The 16,592-nt window shown below is 45.5% G+C and overlaps 1 protein-coding gene across 20 annotated transcripts in view; it reads left to right on the forward strand.

The window, feature by feature from the left end:
• Positions 1 to 6,626: 6,626 nt before the first annotated feature.
• Positions 6,627 to 16,592, forward strand: part of LOC142074887 (transcription factor 4) — a 236,140-nt gene continuing 226,174 nt past the window's right edge. For 7 of the 20 annotated variants that reach the window (XM_075135821.1, XM_075135824.1, XM_075135822.1 and 4 more), the window contains exons 1-2: positions 7,489 to 7,723; positions 9,400 to 9,472. In XM_075135821.1, the coding sequence (XP_074991922.1) occupies positions 7,622 to 7,723; positions 9,400 to 9,472 (175 nt within the window). In that variant the 5' untranslated portion in view covers positions 7,489 to 7,621. Of the gene's footprint in view, positions 6,760 to 6,850; positions 6,895 to 7,487; positions 7,724 to 8,661; positions 8,791 to 9,399; positions 9,473 to 16,592 lie in introns of those variants that run through there. The other 13 variants (XM_075135829.1, XM_075135827.1, XM_075135836.1 and 10 more) reach the window with 7 other exon arrangements.

The following is a 16,592-nucleotide window of genomic DNA, read 5'->3' on the forward strand; positions in this document are numbered from 1 at the left end:
TGCTCCTGGGCAGTCATTGCCCTGCCAGGGGGGAAAAAGTACTGCTGCGGGGCGAGATGCGGGACGGTGCTGCACGCCCTCTACCTCCCATAGACACGCCAACACGGAGAGCCAGGCAGCGGCAGCCATTCCATCAGCACCGCTTGTGGTGTTGGACAGGAGAGCATCAGCACTGTAGCTGCAGCCAGTTTCTTCAGCACACATTTTTGACACAGGCATTAATTACTTCATCACACGCCATTTTTTCCAGAGGGCCCCTGCCCGGTCCTGTGCACGGAGCGGATCACGCTCACTGAGCAAACTGCCGTGCAGCCGCTTGTTTTGTTGCCGTCATTTGGTGCGTGGCCCTAGGACTCGTTAATGGCACTGTATGCAGGCTGTGCATGCCATGCCGCCAGAATTAGCAATTTCCACATGGGTTCTTCCATGGCATCAGTTATTGTAGCAACACAGCACTTCATAACATTAATCAATTTATTTTCAAAATAGTCTGATAAAATTTCCGCAGAGTTTATCTGCAAATCCATAAAGAGTATCCACTGAACACGTGCACACTCAACTTTTTCACGGGTTTATGATAAGGCCACATTTTGATGGATTTTTATAGGAGTTAAAAAGGGCACAATCATAGCCCCAATTGGAACCAAATGCAGTCTAGTATTTGCTATCCTACTATTAAAGTCTACAGACAGGGTGAAAAAATTTCTTTGGAGACATATAGTTAACGGACACATTCAGGAACCTCAAGATGTGAATTTCTGTCTAATGCTCGTACTTGTAACACCACTTACCATGTTAACAGAGCACTTCAGCTAACATCGCGTGGTTCCAAATTGCTTCACATGTCTTCTGAGGTGGTAAAAGGCCCAACTGCCAGCAGCCCCTCTCGGTCCGCAGCAACATCTGCACTTGTGAATTGTCCATACAAAATTCTGTGGCACGCTGAAAACTGAACATATGGGGACAGTATAAAATGCAGTGGATTAAAATCGCAAAATAAATAATACTGGGGCCAATACGGCAGTTGTGTTATTCCTTTTCCTATTTAATTTAAAAACAAAACCCCATAGCCCATTATTAACCGTAGATTCTGCATTAATTTTCAGTCTGCCAACCTAGTGTACTCCAGACAGACAAGGTCTTGCTACAGAAACTAGCTTCACTTGTGTTACTATGTGTGAAGTCTTACGTGTCACTGTAAATTTACATTTTGTGGTTTATTAATATTTCACTGTTGTGAGGTGAATAATTATATTTACCTCTATTTTCCCTGAAAGTAGTGCATTTTTATATTACTTTAATACCACCAATGCTTCAGTTATTGCTAATATTAAAAATGGATTTAATTATGATTTGATTAATCCAGAGCTAAAACATGGTTGATATCCGAACAGGCCAGGCACATATCAGGTGTAATTTACATCCCTAATTATTACATTAACAATTTCTTTCTTCTGAAACACTGAAATGACACGCCCGGTATAATCAAGATGAAGAGCAGCAGCAGGCCAGGAAATGTACTAAGCTTAAACAAGGTACATACGCACTGAAATAGCTAAGCACAACAGACAGAAATGACACCAATGAAGCATTTAGAAATCAGGAATCAGGGCTGGGACAGCCCCGCGCACCGTGCAGGCCCCTGATTTCTGAGATTCCCCAGTCCTCAGGGGAAACTGTCCTGTTTCTGTGAGCCCCCCACCCGTGAGGGCCCGCCACCAGAGCACCAGCAGCCCCCGCTCTCCTCTACCTTTCCGTACGCGGGGAATGAACGTTGTCCAAACCGGGACTCGCGAGGCCCTATTTTTCCCAGTCCAATATCTACTAATGCTTCATTTCTTCAGTGGTATCTGGAGATCCTGGATGCATTACTGGGTTAAATAATTAAATAAAGCCTTGTCGCTCCTCTGTGGGCTCATACTATTTTTTTTCCTCCAGTTTTCTCTGATTCACTTTGAGGAAAAAAAAAAAAATCTGCTTTTTAAACAATAAGCAATTTGGCACTGGCTCTGTCTTTTCTTTGTACCACATATAGCGCTAAGACCACTGTTGGTGCCAAGGGAATAATAACTCACAGATAAAAAAACTTCAATAATAGAGGGAAGTGGCTGTGCTTTGAGCCCTACCAGCCTGTCGAGTCCCCTGACACCCAGCTCTGGGGTACAGCGAACGAGGAGCCCTCGCCACCAAAATCTTCCCTCTCCCCTGGTTCTGCGTCCCTTGCCGTGCCCCAGACCCTGCCGGCTGGGACGAGGGCACTGTGTACCTTTGTGTCGCCATCAGGCAGGGCCGCTTCGCTCCGGGGGGCTTTGCAGCCTTTCACCCTCTGAAAGCCACCCGTGTCCCTTTGGGGGACAGTGCCCTGGGGCTCGCACCGCCCAAGCAGCCAGCCAGGGGCCTGGGCATGTCCCCCGCGGGCGGGCTGTGGGACGGGGAGCGCAGGCCCCGCACGCCCTGAGAAAAGCCAGCGTCCCCGCGGCATGGCTGGAGCCAGGCCCCTGAGGGGCCGCCGCCTGAGGGGAGGGCAGGCCGTCACCGGGCCCTGCTGGCTCCAGTCGGCCCAAGCCGCCCTGAGCCACCCCCGGGCCTGCTCCCAGCCCCTGGCTGTGGCACAGGAGCTCCACTTCAGCCCAGGGCTTCCAGGGGTACAGCAGAGGCAGGGGGTGTCCCGTCCCTCGCAGCTCCCAGGCCCTTGCAAGACTTCCCGGGCGGCCTCAGGCCTCACTTCAATACTGACCTTTGTCTGGGGACAGCTGCGCTGGCGGTGGAGCTGTGGCTGTCACCACCCTGCTCTGCCCACCCGCCTGGGGCCGAGGGACTGCGCCCCATCATCTGCTTCGGGGCTGTGGGACTTTGTGCCATCATCTGCATCGGGGCCACGGGACTGCGCCCCACCTGTGGTTTCCCACAGCTCCCAGCTTGCCTTCCCTCATGGGGCACGCTGCTCTTGCTGCTTTCCCACATCTCCTCTTCATCTACAAGGCATCCAAAGTAACATCTATGGCAGGGAGCGCGATGAAACACGCAGCCAGGTCCCAGCGGCTGCCAACGGTTTTGTTCAGGAACAGTTCCATCCTCAGAGCCACACTGACCTCAGTACTCTGGCCATCGAGGCAGATGTTAAAGACAAACTGAACCCGATATGCTAAAAGCAGTAAGTAATATTGACTGCGTACACTGTCCCTTAAACCTTCCCATCAGCCCCGAGGCCAAAATCCTGACTGCCCACATCATCTGTGCCTTGGACTTCTTCTGGCACCTAAAGCATTCCAGCGTGCCTGAATTGTTTGGATGACTTACACCTGTGGAGACCATTGCAGCTCTGTGAATACGTGCCCCACACAGTGCCACCCATCTTATATACTCTCACATCACGTGCCAGGGCCTGTCAACAGATCCTTTCTTCCAAACGCCATGGCCAGGGCAGAAGATGGAGCCCTCGTGGCAGTGGGTGCCACCTCCTCCTGGGAGGACATCTGTGCCCTTCTTCCCTACGGGCAGGATGCACAACAGCTTTGCAAAGCTACTCTGAAATGGGTGCTTGGCAGCCTGCGGCACAGGCAAAATTACGGCAACTCATGCTCAAGGAAAAGTACAGAGAAGGGCCTCCTTGACCCGTAGGCAAAATGTGATGGAGTCGTCGTTGGAGGCACCAGACATGATGCTGTGTTCAGTACCCACTGGGAACAGGAGAAGACATTAGGGATGCTATTCGGGCTCCAGCTTGACTTCCATGAGGGCTGGCGGCTCAGCTAGAAGTGTGATGGGCAGGTGAGTGCTCTCTCTGAACCATTACTTTGTGTGAGAGAGGGAGGTGCTGGTGGCTTTGGGTGCTCCTGAGCGAGGAGTCTATTGGAGCAGGGTATCGGCAGTTCCGACTCCAAGAACAAACCCAGCCTCCAGCTCCAGAGGGAGTCCACCCCTCGTCTAGACCAGGTATCCTCACACCTGTGTAACACAGCCACAGAAGAACCTCCATGTTGGCAGGGACACCCCCCTCCCAGGTGGCCATCTTAGCACCCTTGTTTCTCGGTTTTCTTGGTTTTCAGGCCATGCGGGAAGATGGTGTTGTTCACATCGAGGTGGGGGACACTCCACGTTGAGGGAAGCCAGCTTCTGGAGCAGTGCTGACCTGATGACATTTCCACAGTTAAGAGTGACCAGGTATTTTTGTATTACACAGTATGCCTGCACCCCGTGCCCTTTGGAAAGGCCCTTGTATTTTAAGTCCTCTCTGCTTTTCTCTCACCATTTCACCGTGGGGTACAAATGCCTCCGTGTCCTTATCCAAGAGTATCTCTGAGCATACTGCAGCGTGTGCATGGTGCATCGTGGAAAAGAGGACACTGTCCAGTCCAGGAGAGGATCAGGGGGAAGATGCAGATCAGTGAAAACAAGGCCCGGGATCTAGAAAGCTGGAAGTTTTATAGGGGGTGTACGTGTGGGTGGTATCGCCCAGACAGGCCCCGGGGGGGGCAGCCTTCGCCATGCGGCAACATGGTACCACGGTGCTGCTTTCCCCACGGTACCCACCCTCGGCGGCCCTCCCCGGCCCAGGACACCCTCCCCGCTCCCACAGGCTCCCCATGGGTGCCTTCCTACCCTCCAGATCCAAGAGGTTTACATTTATGGCACCTTTACTTTTCTACCACTGCTTTTATGTTTACACATTCATCTCCAGGCCCAGCAGAGTAACGTGGGTGCAAGGAAGCCTCTCGTTCACCAGAGTCTCTCACCACCCTTGAGCAAGCCGTGGAGGGAAAGAAACGGGGTCCACAGCTCTCCTGCCCCAGCCACCCAGAGCAGCACCCCACTTATTATTTCTCCTAACCCCTTCCAGGCCTGGGCCTGGCCGTCCGGGTCCTGCCCGTCCCCCACCTGCACAGCCTCCTTCCGTTGGTCCTCCCCATTTCCTCCCCCCCTTTTGCTCCCTTTGCCCTTTCCCATTCACTTCTGCATTTTAATCTCCAGGAACTGTTTGCGCACCGTCAGAATGGCGTGCTTGCTCTCGTTATTTAAAAAAAAAATAACCAAAACAAACACACGCCCCCCCCCGCATCCCGCCGTGCGGGTGGCAGCAGCAGCAGCCTGCGAACCCCCTCCCAGGTTCCTGCGCGGGAGGGGGGGGCGGTGGGAACGCGGGGGTCCCCCCCGCCAGGCGAAGGGGTGCCCGCCTGCCCGGGCGCTCCCGCGGAGCACGTGGGCGGGCGCGCGGTGCTGGCGCGGGGCTCCGCGGGCGCGGTGCGGCCGGTCCGGAGGGCGCGGGGCGGCGCGGGCGGGCGGGGGGCGGCGGAGCCCCTCCATCTTGGTCGCCCCGCGCCGCGCCGTCCCGCCCGCCTCCCTCCCTCCCTCGTCATTGTCTGCGAGCGGCGGCGCGGCGGCGGCGGCGGCGGCGCTTATAAGGCGGCGGGCATTGCCCGGATGTGAGCGGCTGGCGATGTGTCTTCCAGGGAAAGATGCTATTATCCGCGTCTCCGCGGGGGAGGCCGTGGTGGTGAGGAGGAGGAGGAGGAGAGCGCTGTAAACTTGGAACAAGTTTGGGACGGGCGGCTCCGCGCTCGCTCTGGGGGTTTTGCCTTTTTTTTTTTTTTAAGGAAGGACAGAGGGGAAAGTCCCCGAGCCGCCACGGCGCTCGCAGTTTGTCAGTCACCATGTGTTTGTAAAAACAATAGAGGGAAAAGTTGTCGGACCTTCTTTTTTTCCTTTCTTTTTGCCTTTTTTTTCCTTTTTTTTTTTTTTTTTTTTTTTTTTTTGGCTGACTGGCGTCTCGGCTGTCTGGGTGGGGGAGCTGGTGGCGGGCGTTTGGTGGTCGGGAACCCCAAATCCCAACAAAGCCAGGTGTAGGGTGCCTGTAAAGCTGTGGAGTACCCCGGAGCAGGACTGACACTTACAGTACTTTTTCGTGGTTTTGGAGGGTCACACACGTGTGAGATAATAAAGCACTTTGGCAGAAGATTCCTCTCTTCTTTTTTTTTTTTTTATTTTTGTTCCTTTTTTTCCCCCCCTTGGAATATTGTGAACATATTTGTGGCCATTTAAGGTAAAGTTACAATTTGCTGTTAGAGTAACTTGTCTGTGTTTTTTTTTTTTTTTTAAATTGTCGATCCCAATGTGTTATTTAAAAAGAGGTGCAAGTTATGCGATGTGTAAATGCAAATAGAAAGTACACCGTGTGCGCGCACACATAATTGCTCGTGTGTATAAATATACATTATATATACACGGTGTAATTACACGTGTGAGGTATACACTAAGGTGCAAACGCTAAGCGTGATAACTCGGTGCTTTATTTCCTACCGGAAAATGAAGTCGAACTAGTTTTTGTGGAGTGTGTCGGGCCTGCAATAGCAAAATGTAAAATAAAAGTATAACATGCCGAGGGGGGAGGGGGCCGCTGGCATCGTCCCCAGAAACTTGAGCGTAAAGCGAATCGAAGGGCTGATTTTGTAAAGTTTGCAGCAATGTTCTCTGAAAATCGAAAACCTCGGGTTTGAAATTTAGCTGTAGGCACGGGGGGGGGGGGATCACAAACAAACCAAAACAAAGCAGAATAAAAAAAATGGACTGGATAACACAAGGGGAAAAAATATTGTTCCTCTTGGCAAAGTCTCCGCATCACGTGTATTTGCAGCCTCGTATAAACTCGCTTTGCCATGTGTATGTGCGCGAGCTGGGGAAATTTAAAGTATAATCCCTGCAAAAGTGCGGCGCGGGCGGGAGTCGGCGGCCGGCCGGGATCTGCAGCTCCATGATCTGCGGGTAGGGAGGCGGCGCGGCGCCCGGCCCCGCGCTCGGCCGCGCTGCGCTCCGCGGGCGGCGGCAGGCCGGCGGTGCGCGGCGCCGGGCGCGGGAGCAGCGGGGCCGGCGGGCGGGCGGCCCGGCAGCGCGGCGGCGGTGGGTGGCGGCGCTGCCCGCGGAGCTCGGCGGGGCTGCGGCGAGGCGGCCGCGGCGCTGGGCTCCGCTCCGCGCCCCTTCTTCCCTTCCCTCTGCTCCCCTCCCCCCGGGCGCTCGGAGGGAACCGGTGGCTCCGCACAGGCCTGAGCCGCCCCTGGGTTGTTGTTATTAACCCCCCTCCTCTCCGCAAATTAGAAATTGGGGCTAATTGTCAAAGGCTGCTCTCTGCTTCCCTCCCGGCCCCTCCACCCCCGCCCCGCGTCCCTCCGCACCGGCGCCTCCGTAGCCTGCGACTTTGCATCTCTTTTTTTTTTTTTTTTTCTTTTTTTTCCCCCTTCATTGCTGTTATCGCTATTTGCCGTTTCTGCCTCTAAACGCTACTTTGCGTGGAAGAAGAAGGGAAAAAGTTGGGAGCGGATGGCTGTAGTTTCTTCTCTGGGATCCTCATTCATTCCTCGCTGAACCTCCTGTTGCATAAATGATGCTCCGGGAGCGAGGCTTTTTCTTTTTTTTTCTCCTCCGGATTTGGGTTTAGAGTGGATGTTACCGGGTTTCGATCGCCTCTTTGGAAATACAATATCGCTTTTTTGTTGTTGTTTTTGCTGCCCCTCCATCTTTTTTCCCTCCCTTCTTCTCAACTACCCACCCCCCGACCCCCACCCCCCTGAAAAATCCGATTGTGTTTCCTGCAAGGCTCGGGACTGGGTTTCTGATTGCGGTTATTTCCATGTTTCTAGGTTTGTGTGATTTTGCTAAAATGCATCACCAACAGCGAATGGCTGCCTTAGGGACGGACAAAGAACTGAGTGATTTACTGGATTTCAGTGCGGTAAGAAACAACGGTGGAAATTAACAACAGCTGTAAAAAAATATCTTCTAGCTGATCTGTTAAACTAAAAAAAACCCAAAAAAACCAAACCAACAAAACCAAAACAAAACTGTGATCTAAGTACATTGGGCAATTTTTAATCAGCAGCTAGAACCATGGTAAATATCTTTTTGCTTAAAAAGAAAAAAGAAAAAAGAAAACCAAAAATTAGAGTCTTTTTATTATATCTTATTGTATGTGATGGGAGATGCAATCGTGTTCACAGTTTATTTTAATGTCTTGGATGTCTAAAATAATTCAAACAAAAAGAGACGCCCCTAAAACTGAACATTTCTCATCATTAGTTAATAACAATATCTAGCACTTTTATTGTGCTTTACGCTTTATAGCGTTGTTGGCACATGAACTAATTAATTGCTAATTAGTTGCTTATATTCTATTTTCAGTTCTTCCCTTGTTTCATTTTTTGGCACATGGAAAGTGCAAAGAAATCCATGACTGTCTCAGTTTAAAGTTTTCATTGAAATCTCATATGGCTTCTGCTGTCATTAAAACTGCTCCAATCTTTTCCGAAGCCCCCCAGCTAGATGGTGCTTTTTTTAAACAAAAAAAAAAAGTACTTTTTGTCTCTTTGGGCTGCTCCTGGCCGGGCTGGTTTGGAGGCCAAACGTTAATCCGGACGTGTGCACTTGTCTAGTTTTGTCAGGCTCCCCCTCCCCCTCCCAGCCCCTTCCTTCCTCTCCCCATCCCCTCCCTTCCCCCCAATATGTCAGGAGTATCTATCTATCCAGTTATTTATTTATTTAAGGGGAGAATCAGTTTGCTGTGAGATGCATGTATGTTCCTAAAGACCAGCAACACCCCGCAAAAACCTGACCCCCCCCCCCGTGTAAATGAGGCTGCTTCAGGCTGGTGGTGCTGCTGCTGCTCCAGACTTTGCTTTGGAGGAATGGCTTGGGGAAGTTTGGCCAGGAAACGTAGCCTGAGGCAGCTTTGCAGCCCCCTCTTTGCTTGTTGCACTTTTTCCATTTGTTCCTTCGCTTTTTGCAGGCTCTGACTCAGGGAAGGTGCGTATTATCCACTAGACACGTCGAAGAAGAGAGAAACCAATTAGGGTCGAAATAAATGCTAGGGAGAGAGAGAGGGAGCGAGAGAGAGGGAGAGAGAGGGGGAGAGGGAGAGAGCCTTGCTTCAAATTGCTCTCGTGTTAGAGACGAAATGAGAATTTAGGGCAGGTGGCACTTTGCATTATTATTATTTGGGTTCACATATGACAGGCAAATCCTAAAGCGGGATGGAAATGGACATTGCTACATTTATGGCCAAGGTTTCAACAAAAAAACTTTTTTCGCCTTTGTCAGCGTGAGAGTTGGAGAGGGGAGCGAGCCCCGCTTCCCAGCCTGGATAACGCTGCTGGGGACTGGGATTGCTCAAACTCTTCGGGAAGCGAATATTGTTTGGGGAGCTAATGAGCCTAATAAAAACGTGATGATGGTGGTGAGGGGCTGGTGGGGGCTGTAAGAAATATTGACTCGTTTTCAGGTCTGTGGGGGATGATGTTTCGCGGTAGACAAACTATTAACGTAGTCCACAGCGAATGTGGAAGGAACTTTTGACTAACAGTGGACTCGGGAATCTCTTGTTTTCCAGTAGTAATGCCTCTTTGTTTTTTTTAGATGTTTTCACCTCCTGTGAGCAGTGGGAAAAATGGACCAACTTCCTTGGCAAGTGGACATTTTACTGGCTCAAGTATGTAAAATTTTTATTTCGTATGTAGTTAAAATGTTGATAGTTATTTATCCATAGGCATTACCTTTGTTGTGGTTGTGTTAATCTCTTCTGGGGAGCAGATTCATTCAGATTTGAGCGGAATTATTCCTAAGCGCTGGCTATTATTACTATTATTGTTTCCACAAGACTGGGACATTTTCACAGTATTTCCATACATTTATGATTTTTTAAAAAAACCCTAAACTTCTCCTCTGTATAATTGTTCAAGGTGAGCTAGTTTAAATCTTTTTCTTTTTTAAATTGAGCATTGGAGATTTTTATTTACAATTTCAGATGCTATCTTTTGTATGTCAGAAATGATAATCGAAACATCTTGCGTGAGAATTAATTTTGTGAATAAGAATTGAAGGCTGCTTAAATTAAATAAATAAATAAGCAAGTATCTGAGTATAAACACCAACCTCTTCCGGGAAAAGAACTCTTTAGTATTAGAGATCACTGTTTGCTGATGGAATATTTGTCGGTGAATTAAAATCTTCAGGCTAGTTTCTTTTCCTGGTGGAAATTAGGGCATTTTCCTTCTAAATATTTGACTGCTTTTGAAGAGTCCCTGAAATTTAACTGGAGGATTTGTTTGTTTGTATGTTTGTTTATTTGGCTGTAGTAGTACTATATGGGCAACTTCTGCATTCCATAAAAACAGGAGTCCTGTTTGATGACAAAGGAAATATCAGAGCTCTTTGCGGTAGAACATATGTGTACAATAATTGTCTGGCAACTAAAGTTTTATGTAGAGGCTTTTATATGCCTGGCAAATTAGAAGTAAAACTAGCAAAGATACTTACGCATTTGAAAATACCTTACTCTTCTATTAAGTTTGTTTAAGGGGGTTCCCTGCCTTTGTGGATGTGATGTTTTGGACAGGACACAAATACATCTCCGGGTAGAGAGTTGCAGTGTTTTAAAAGCACAGGCAATTACACGTACCGACACACTGTACGTAGTATTGTTATACACAGAGTATTGTTCTAAATCAGATGGTAAATTTGGACAAGTCTTCACTGCAAACTGCCAGTGGATATCTAGATATAAACACGTCATTGCATATAGTTTCATGCCTGGTATTTGCAGTTTGTACTCAATTAAAGGAACCTCTTCTGTGTATTCAGTATAGCCATTTTTATTAAATGCACTAGTACGTCAATTAACTTTTTATTTCCAAAGAAGGGCTTCCTAATTTGAAGGTAGTCTGTAATACACATTTTTAAGATACTAGATCAAATACGACCTACAATTATTAAGCACTCATTTTGTGAATTTCATTCTATTCAGACTTTCAAAACAATAAGATGTTTTTGTTTTATCTTCACAAATTTGGTTATGTTATGAATATAGTGACGTGGAGAATTTTACTGTTAGGTTTGAATAACTTTCCAAACATAATTTGCCTTATATCTCAGAAGATAAAGATTTTAATCCTATTTTTTGTCATTTTCTGAATTACACAATTTTAATAACTGATTTAACTGAATACATAATATTCACTATATTTGTTTTCACTGGAGAGAAGCGAAGAGTGTTTGTGCCAGACAAATCAATTTGTCATGCTTATATACCAGTCAATGCAGCAACTAACACTTGGTCTAACAGCAATTGACTAGGTAGTTATATTTAATAAATGCATCGTAAACCTCATCTATGAAGTCATTTTGATCAGAAATGCCACAGGATAGCAAATCTGAACAGTGAGTTCAGAAATCGAGGGGTTATATTGTTTTTTATTACCTCTAAATCTGAAAGCATTAAAGTAACTTTGACACATCATTTTAGACATACAAATAATTTAATGAGCTGAAGTCAGTCAGTAATATTGAGATATAGACCATTTAAAATAACACCTGAACTCTCCCACACTGTAACAACGTGTAAATGCTTGAATACACCAGTCTCTGATGGGGGAGGATGAAGTACCCTGCTTGATAAAGGAACGTGTACTGTATGTTGGTGGATTGTTTGCACAATGGCATGCAGCACAGGGTACGCTCTTCTAAGGGAAAATAATTTTGAATTTACTATATAAATATCTGTTGCTTGGTTATTAGACAGGGAGTTCTGTAGTGAGTGATCAGTGATTTCAAAAAAGTTGTCAGAATCTAGGTATCAGTGAATTGCCCCTCACTGATACTCGGTGAGAGGGTGGATGTGTGGCCTGAAGATACAGTTCCGTGAAGGAGAAGCGTGGCTATTGTTCCCCTGTGCTCTTGCTGGCCAGCTAGCTGTGTGCGAGAGTCTTGCTTCTTAAGAATATCTGGTGTGCGGTGGTGTAATGAGCCAGGACTTGAGAAATTCAGATTTGATATGATAGCGCCCAGACAACTGCTTCAAGACATGTTTTCTATAACTATATGGAAGGATTAAAGATAGCTCCATTAATAACATATGAACACAGTTTATTATTCTAATTATGCATATTGATAATATGGAATTTTAGCGGTCCGAATACAGCCTGTTCTTCCTCCTGGACAGATGCTCTTCTGAAGTTTGAGCTGACCGTCTCTTAATGATCCTCTTCTAAAAATTATATTTACTGAGATGGGGAACCACAGATGTCATTCCTCTGCATTAACCCGAAACTTCTCTTATGGGGGGAGGGAAAAAAAAAAAAGACCCCAAAGAAAAGTAATCCCAAGCAGTGAAGTGAAACTAACTGTACTTTAGGAAGTGTGGTAATATTTCATGCTTAAAGTCATCTTAATAGCTTTTTACTCATCTAATATATGATGCTCTATTGTGATTTGTAATGTGTGAATGAAAATAAAGTAAAGCCACATTTCCTTTTAATCTTTAATTTCACAAACATGGCTTCTTACCATGTTAAGAAATGGTGAGGGCTGCAAGGGAGAAAGGAATGTAACCTGAGCCACAGCCGTGACATTCCCATGGAGCATTTTTCACATGAAAGGCTTTTGTCAACCCAGTAAAGGACCAGGAGTTTTTGTTTGATGTTTGCAGGTGTTCAGCAGAGAGCACTAAAACAATTCAGCCATGCTGGTTTAGAGACTCTGACCTTAACAGGGAGAATTGGTGAAGACTGAAATGATTTTTAAGAAAACTCCCCTGGAGTTACCTCAAATTTATATTGTATTTGTAAAGTGATTTAATACCTGTTACTTAAATTGAACAATACACATCCATTAGAATGAAGCGGGGGTTTTCTTTTTTCTTTTTTTTCCTTTTTTTAGGACAGTTGCCAAAATAAAATTTATTTTCCCGGATCTTCTAAAATTTTCTGAATAGTTTACCTTAGCTTGTGCAGTAAAAGCGTGAGCCATTGTAAAATAAGGGGAAGATGATGATCGCTGGTGCTCGATTTTGGGAATGGATTTTGAAGCAGTTTTTCAACAATTGTGGTGCTAAATAATTTGCTAGGTCTGTCACAGTTGGCATATTTCAGTTTTCGAACTGTTAATCAAAGCCGGCATCTTCCTGATTATGTTAAATTTCTGCTTCTTCTATTTTAAGTATTTAATTTTACCTAAGTTTTCAAGCATCAGTTATAGATTGTCCACTATGTGTGTGTTTGAATACTGCATGGGTGTGAGTAGCAGTAGAATAACTGAATTCTTAATGATTGGCCATTCCTATTGTACAGAAAAAAAAAATCTAAAATCTTTGCTAGCACAGACATCAGTGAATAAAGCGAAGTCAGTTTAAAGAAAGGATTTAAAGACTTGCTTTTAATTTTGCCCTTAGTTTGATTAGGGCTTGTCCTGCATTAGAATAACAGCGATTACAAATTAATACATCTTTAACTAGGGAATCACAAATTCAGCTTGATTTTTTGAAGTCTTTTTTTTACTTTTGATGTGTCTGAGAGTAAATTATATATACTATACTATAAAATATAGTTATTTAAGTACAGTTCATTTTTGGAGTGTGGCCTTATGGGAAAGGTCCCTAATTTTGCTATTATTGGTGGATCATCCGAAAAAAACGAAGTTAAACACAATCTTTACCTCGAAAACGTTTTGATAGTCGCTCAGGTGAGGCACACCTCAGGATGCGTGCACAGGTCCTGTTAGCGTCAGTAGGAATAATGCGTGTGTGCACTAGGGATGAATACACCCTTTACTAGGGAGGATTTTGAAAGGATGTGATTTATTTTGGGGTTATAATGCAGAATTGCCATTGAAAAGAAAAAAAATTAATACATGAGAAATTCTAAGCATATGGATCAGAAAAGTGCTTTTAATAATGAAGGAAAAGAAGTGTAGTAGGTATATAGCTGTTGCAATTCCATAGGTGACTCTGAAGGGTAGGCCACATTTGTGATGGTATATGTCAGAAAACACAGAAAACTGTGATTGAGTCTGGGTGTTGGCTTTGCTTGTGTGTTGCACCACGTTCCTGCGTTTGCCAGGCGCCATTCCAGGTCTCCAGCGCGCTGGTGCGCAGGGCACGGCGCCTCCGAGCCCCAGACCCTCCGGCCCCTCGCCCCGTCCGGCTCTGCTGCTGCTAGCCCGTGGCTGTGCTTTGTAATGCTCCTCTCTCGTTTTGCCTGTTGAAAAATACTTGAGGCTTTAGCTACGTAGATACACAAAGGCAACTGCTTCCATATTTTTCATCCCTAATGTTTCGTAAGTATGATTAAGAAGAAAAAGAATGCTAGTTACCTCCCATCCTTCCAGCTATGTTTACTTGTGAAGCGTTCGATCCTCCTCCCCTCCGAGTCCTATTAAAGAGAGTACTGTGGGGGCAGAAAAAGACCCACGCTATGGTATTTGAATTGGCCTGAGACACCGTAGTGCATACTTGGAGGAGCTAAATATTTAGTTACGAAGAAGAGAGGTTACTTCTGAGTTTGTATCTTGCTCGCAGTGGCAAACTGAGTGTATCCTGCAGAGGACGTTCCAGAGACGCAGCCACCTACAATCACTCACATATATTTAAATCTGGAAGCTAAGGTCCTATCTTGGTAATTAAAAAAAAAAAAGAAAAGGAAAAAAAAAGATGCAAATCCCCTTGATTTCTGATGTTGGAAGAAAACTAGCCTTACTAAATGGAAGAGGGTCTAAACAAATACTCTGCAAGAAGGTTGCATTGGATCTGATCTAAGCGAATTGTATCTGAAACAGTTCAGTCATGCCTGTTGGATACTGTAGCTTTTTTTTAAAATACTTTTTGTCAGAATCGTTGCGTGTCTACCTTGTCAAGACTCCTGAATATATTTAATAATTCAAAAACATACACATTAGCTGTCTGAGAGACTGAAATGCTTGGGGGCCAGATCCAGCCAAATGTCACTTGGAGGAGATGTTTGTGCCTGCCATTGCCAAATTTAGCAGTAACAGAAATAATGTTTTAGATTATTCAGTGGATACGAGGTATCTGTGAACAAAGTGTATCTGCTAAACCAGTGAGCTTAGGTCTGACTTGGAATTAAGTAGGAGTACAAAGCTTGTCTAACGTGTTCAGTAAGGGATGTAGGAAAAAAAGGCATTTGGGAGCATGTGAGGTACAATTTGGCTTCTTCCCATTAGATTTGTACTCGTGCCACTCCCAAATTCATACTGATTTTTGTCATAGGCAAATGCAGCTTCCATTGACTGAATTCCCAAGAAACATTAAAAGGTCACACAAATTTTAGTCTTTCACCACTTACACTTATTTTTTGGCTACTGCAGAAAGAACATGTGATGTAATTTATTATTGCACCCCCCCACCCCCCCAATTTAAACCATTACTGAATTTTGGAATTGCTTTGATATTTTACTTACCTAGTAAGTAAAAGGATTTAAGCACACGCTTTGGGATCCCAGGAATGTTGCGAATGAACTGCTTGACGTTTTTTGACAAGATCAGCAAATATCTTTACCATACTATTGTAATGAGGAAATCACTTAAATAACAGATGAACAACTAAGTCACATAAACATATATAATAGAACTATGTAATGAAAGTTTATGCTGTTAATTGCTTGAATCTCTCTTAAATGCACAGAGTCATGGAGCACTAAAAGCTGTCATATAAACAGTTTTGTTTTGAGTTTAAAATTATTCCTTTTTTTTTTTTTCATCTGCTATGATAAACAAAGTCGTTTTGTAAGCTTTACAGATCAAACATTTACTTCTAATGGTAAACTACATTTTGTATCTGGAAATTTGTGTCTTTGCAAGGCCCAGAAAAAGAGTAGAGCCCCGGTGGCCCCAGGCCTGTGGTTTTCAGTGTTTGATATCATGATGTTATTTAGATCAGTTCCCATAAGCCAAGATAACAGATCTGCAATTTTTTAATAAGGAACAGGGTATGTGTTTGTAATGGTTTAAAGATCTTTTACCAAAATTTTCCCAGATAAATTATACCACGGCAGTGGACATAATCAAAGTAGAACTAAAAAGGGGTAGAAATTAGATCTCAAGAAGTGGAAATTTTTTTTTTTATGTCCTGAATCGGAGGCAGCCTATTGTTTTGAAGCTTATGAAATGCAGCCTTATGACAGTCAGGTGCCTGTATCTCCTAGGGCTCCTCATAGCTGGCAGAGGAGAGGTCGCCCCAAGGCGTTTCAGATCAGCGCTGTGAATCACTTTCTGGCGATGCCTGTTCTCTACCAAAGGACCTAGCGATTTGCCGAGGCGTAGCTTGTGGTGTTCTGGCCGTCGAAGGCTAGGTGAGACGGATCCCCCCAGCCAGATCACAGTGTCATTGCTCAGACAAATTTCTAGTTCAAGTAAGCTCACTGTGCGGTCATCAGAGAGAAGAGCCAGCATAGCCTGGGAATGTTTTACATGTCCTGCTGAAGATATAGGCATATGAAATTAATATACATGTAATAGTATGTACCATCTGCCGGCATCTGTAGATAGTCCGTAGAGTTCCTCTTGCACCTCGAAGACGGGAGGAATAACAACAGTTAAAACGAGTCCCTTGAATAATTTAATTTGGTGTTACTTATTCTGTACTGGTGTAGAAGTCACTACCAAATTTCCTCATCTGCCTTTATGCAGCTGATGCTGCCCGTCAGTCTGAGGCAATGAGATGTTGAGGGGCCTCCACTTTTTTTGTCATCTGGGAGGTATTGTGTGCCTCACGGGATCTAGCCCAAATGCCGAAATCTGCCTCTTGCCATTTGTGCCATTC

The sequence above is a fragment of the Calonectris borealis genome, chromosome W, assembly GCF_964195595.1.
Source record: "Calonectris borealis chromosome W, bCalBor7.hap1.2, whole genome shotgun sequence".
NCBI lineage: Eukaryota > Metazoa > Chordata > Aves > Procellariiformes > Procellariidae > Calonectris > Calonectris borealis.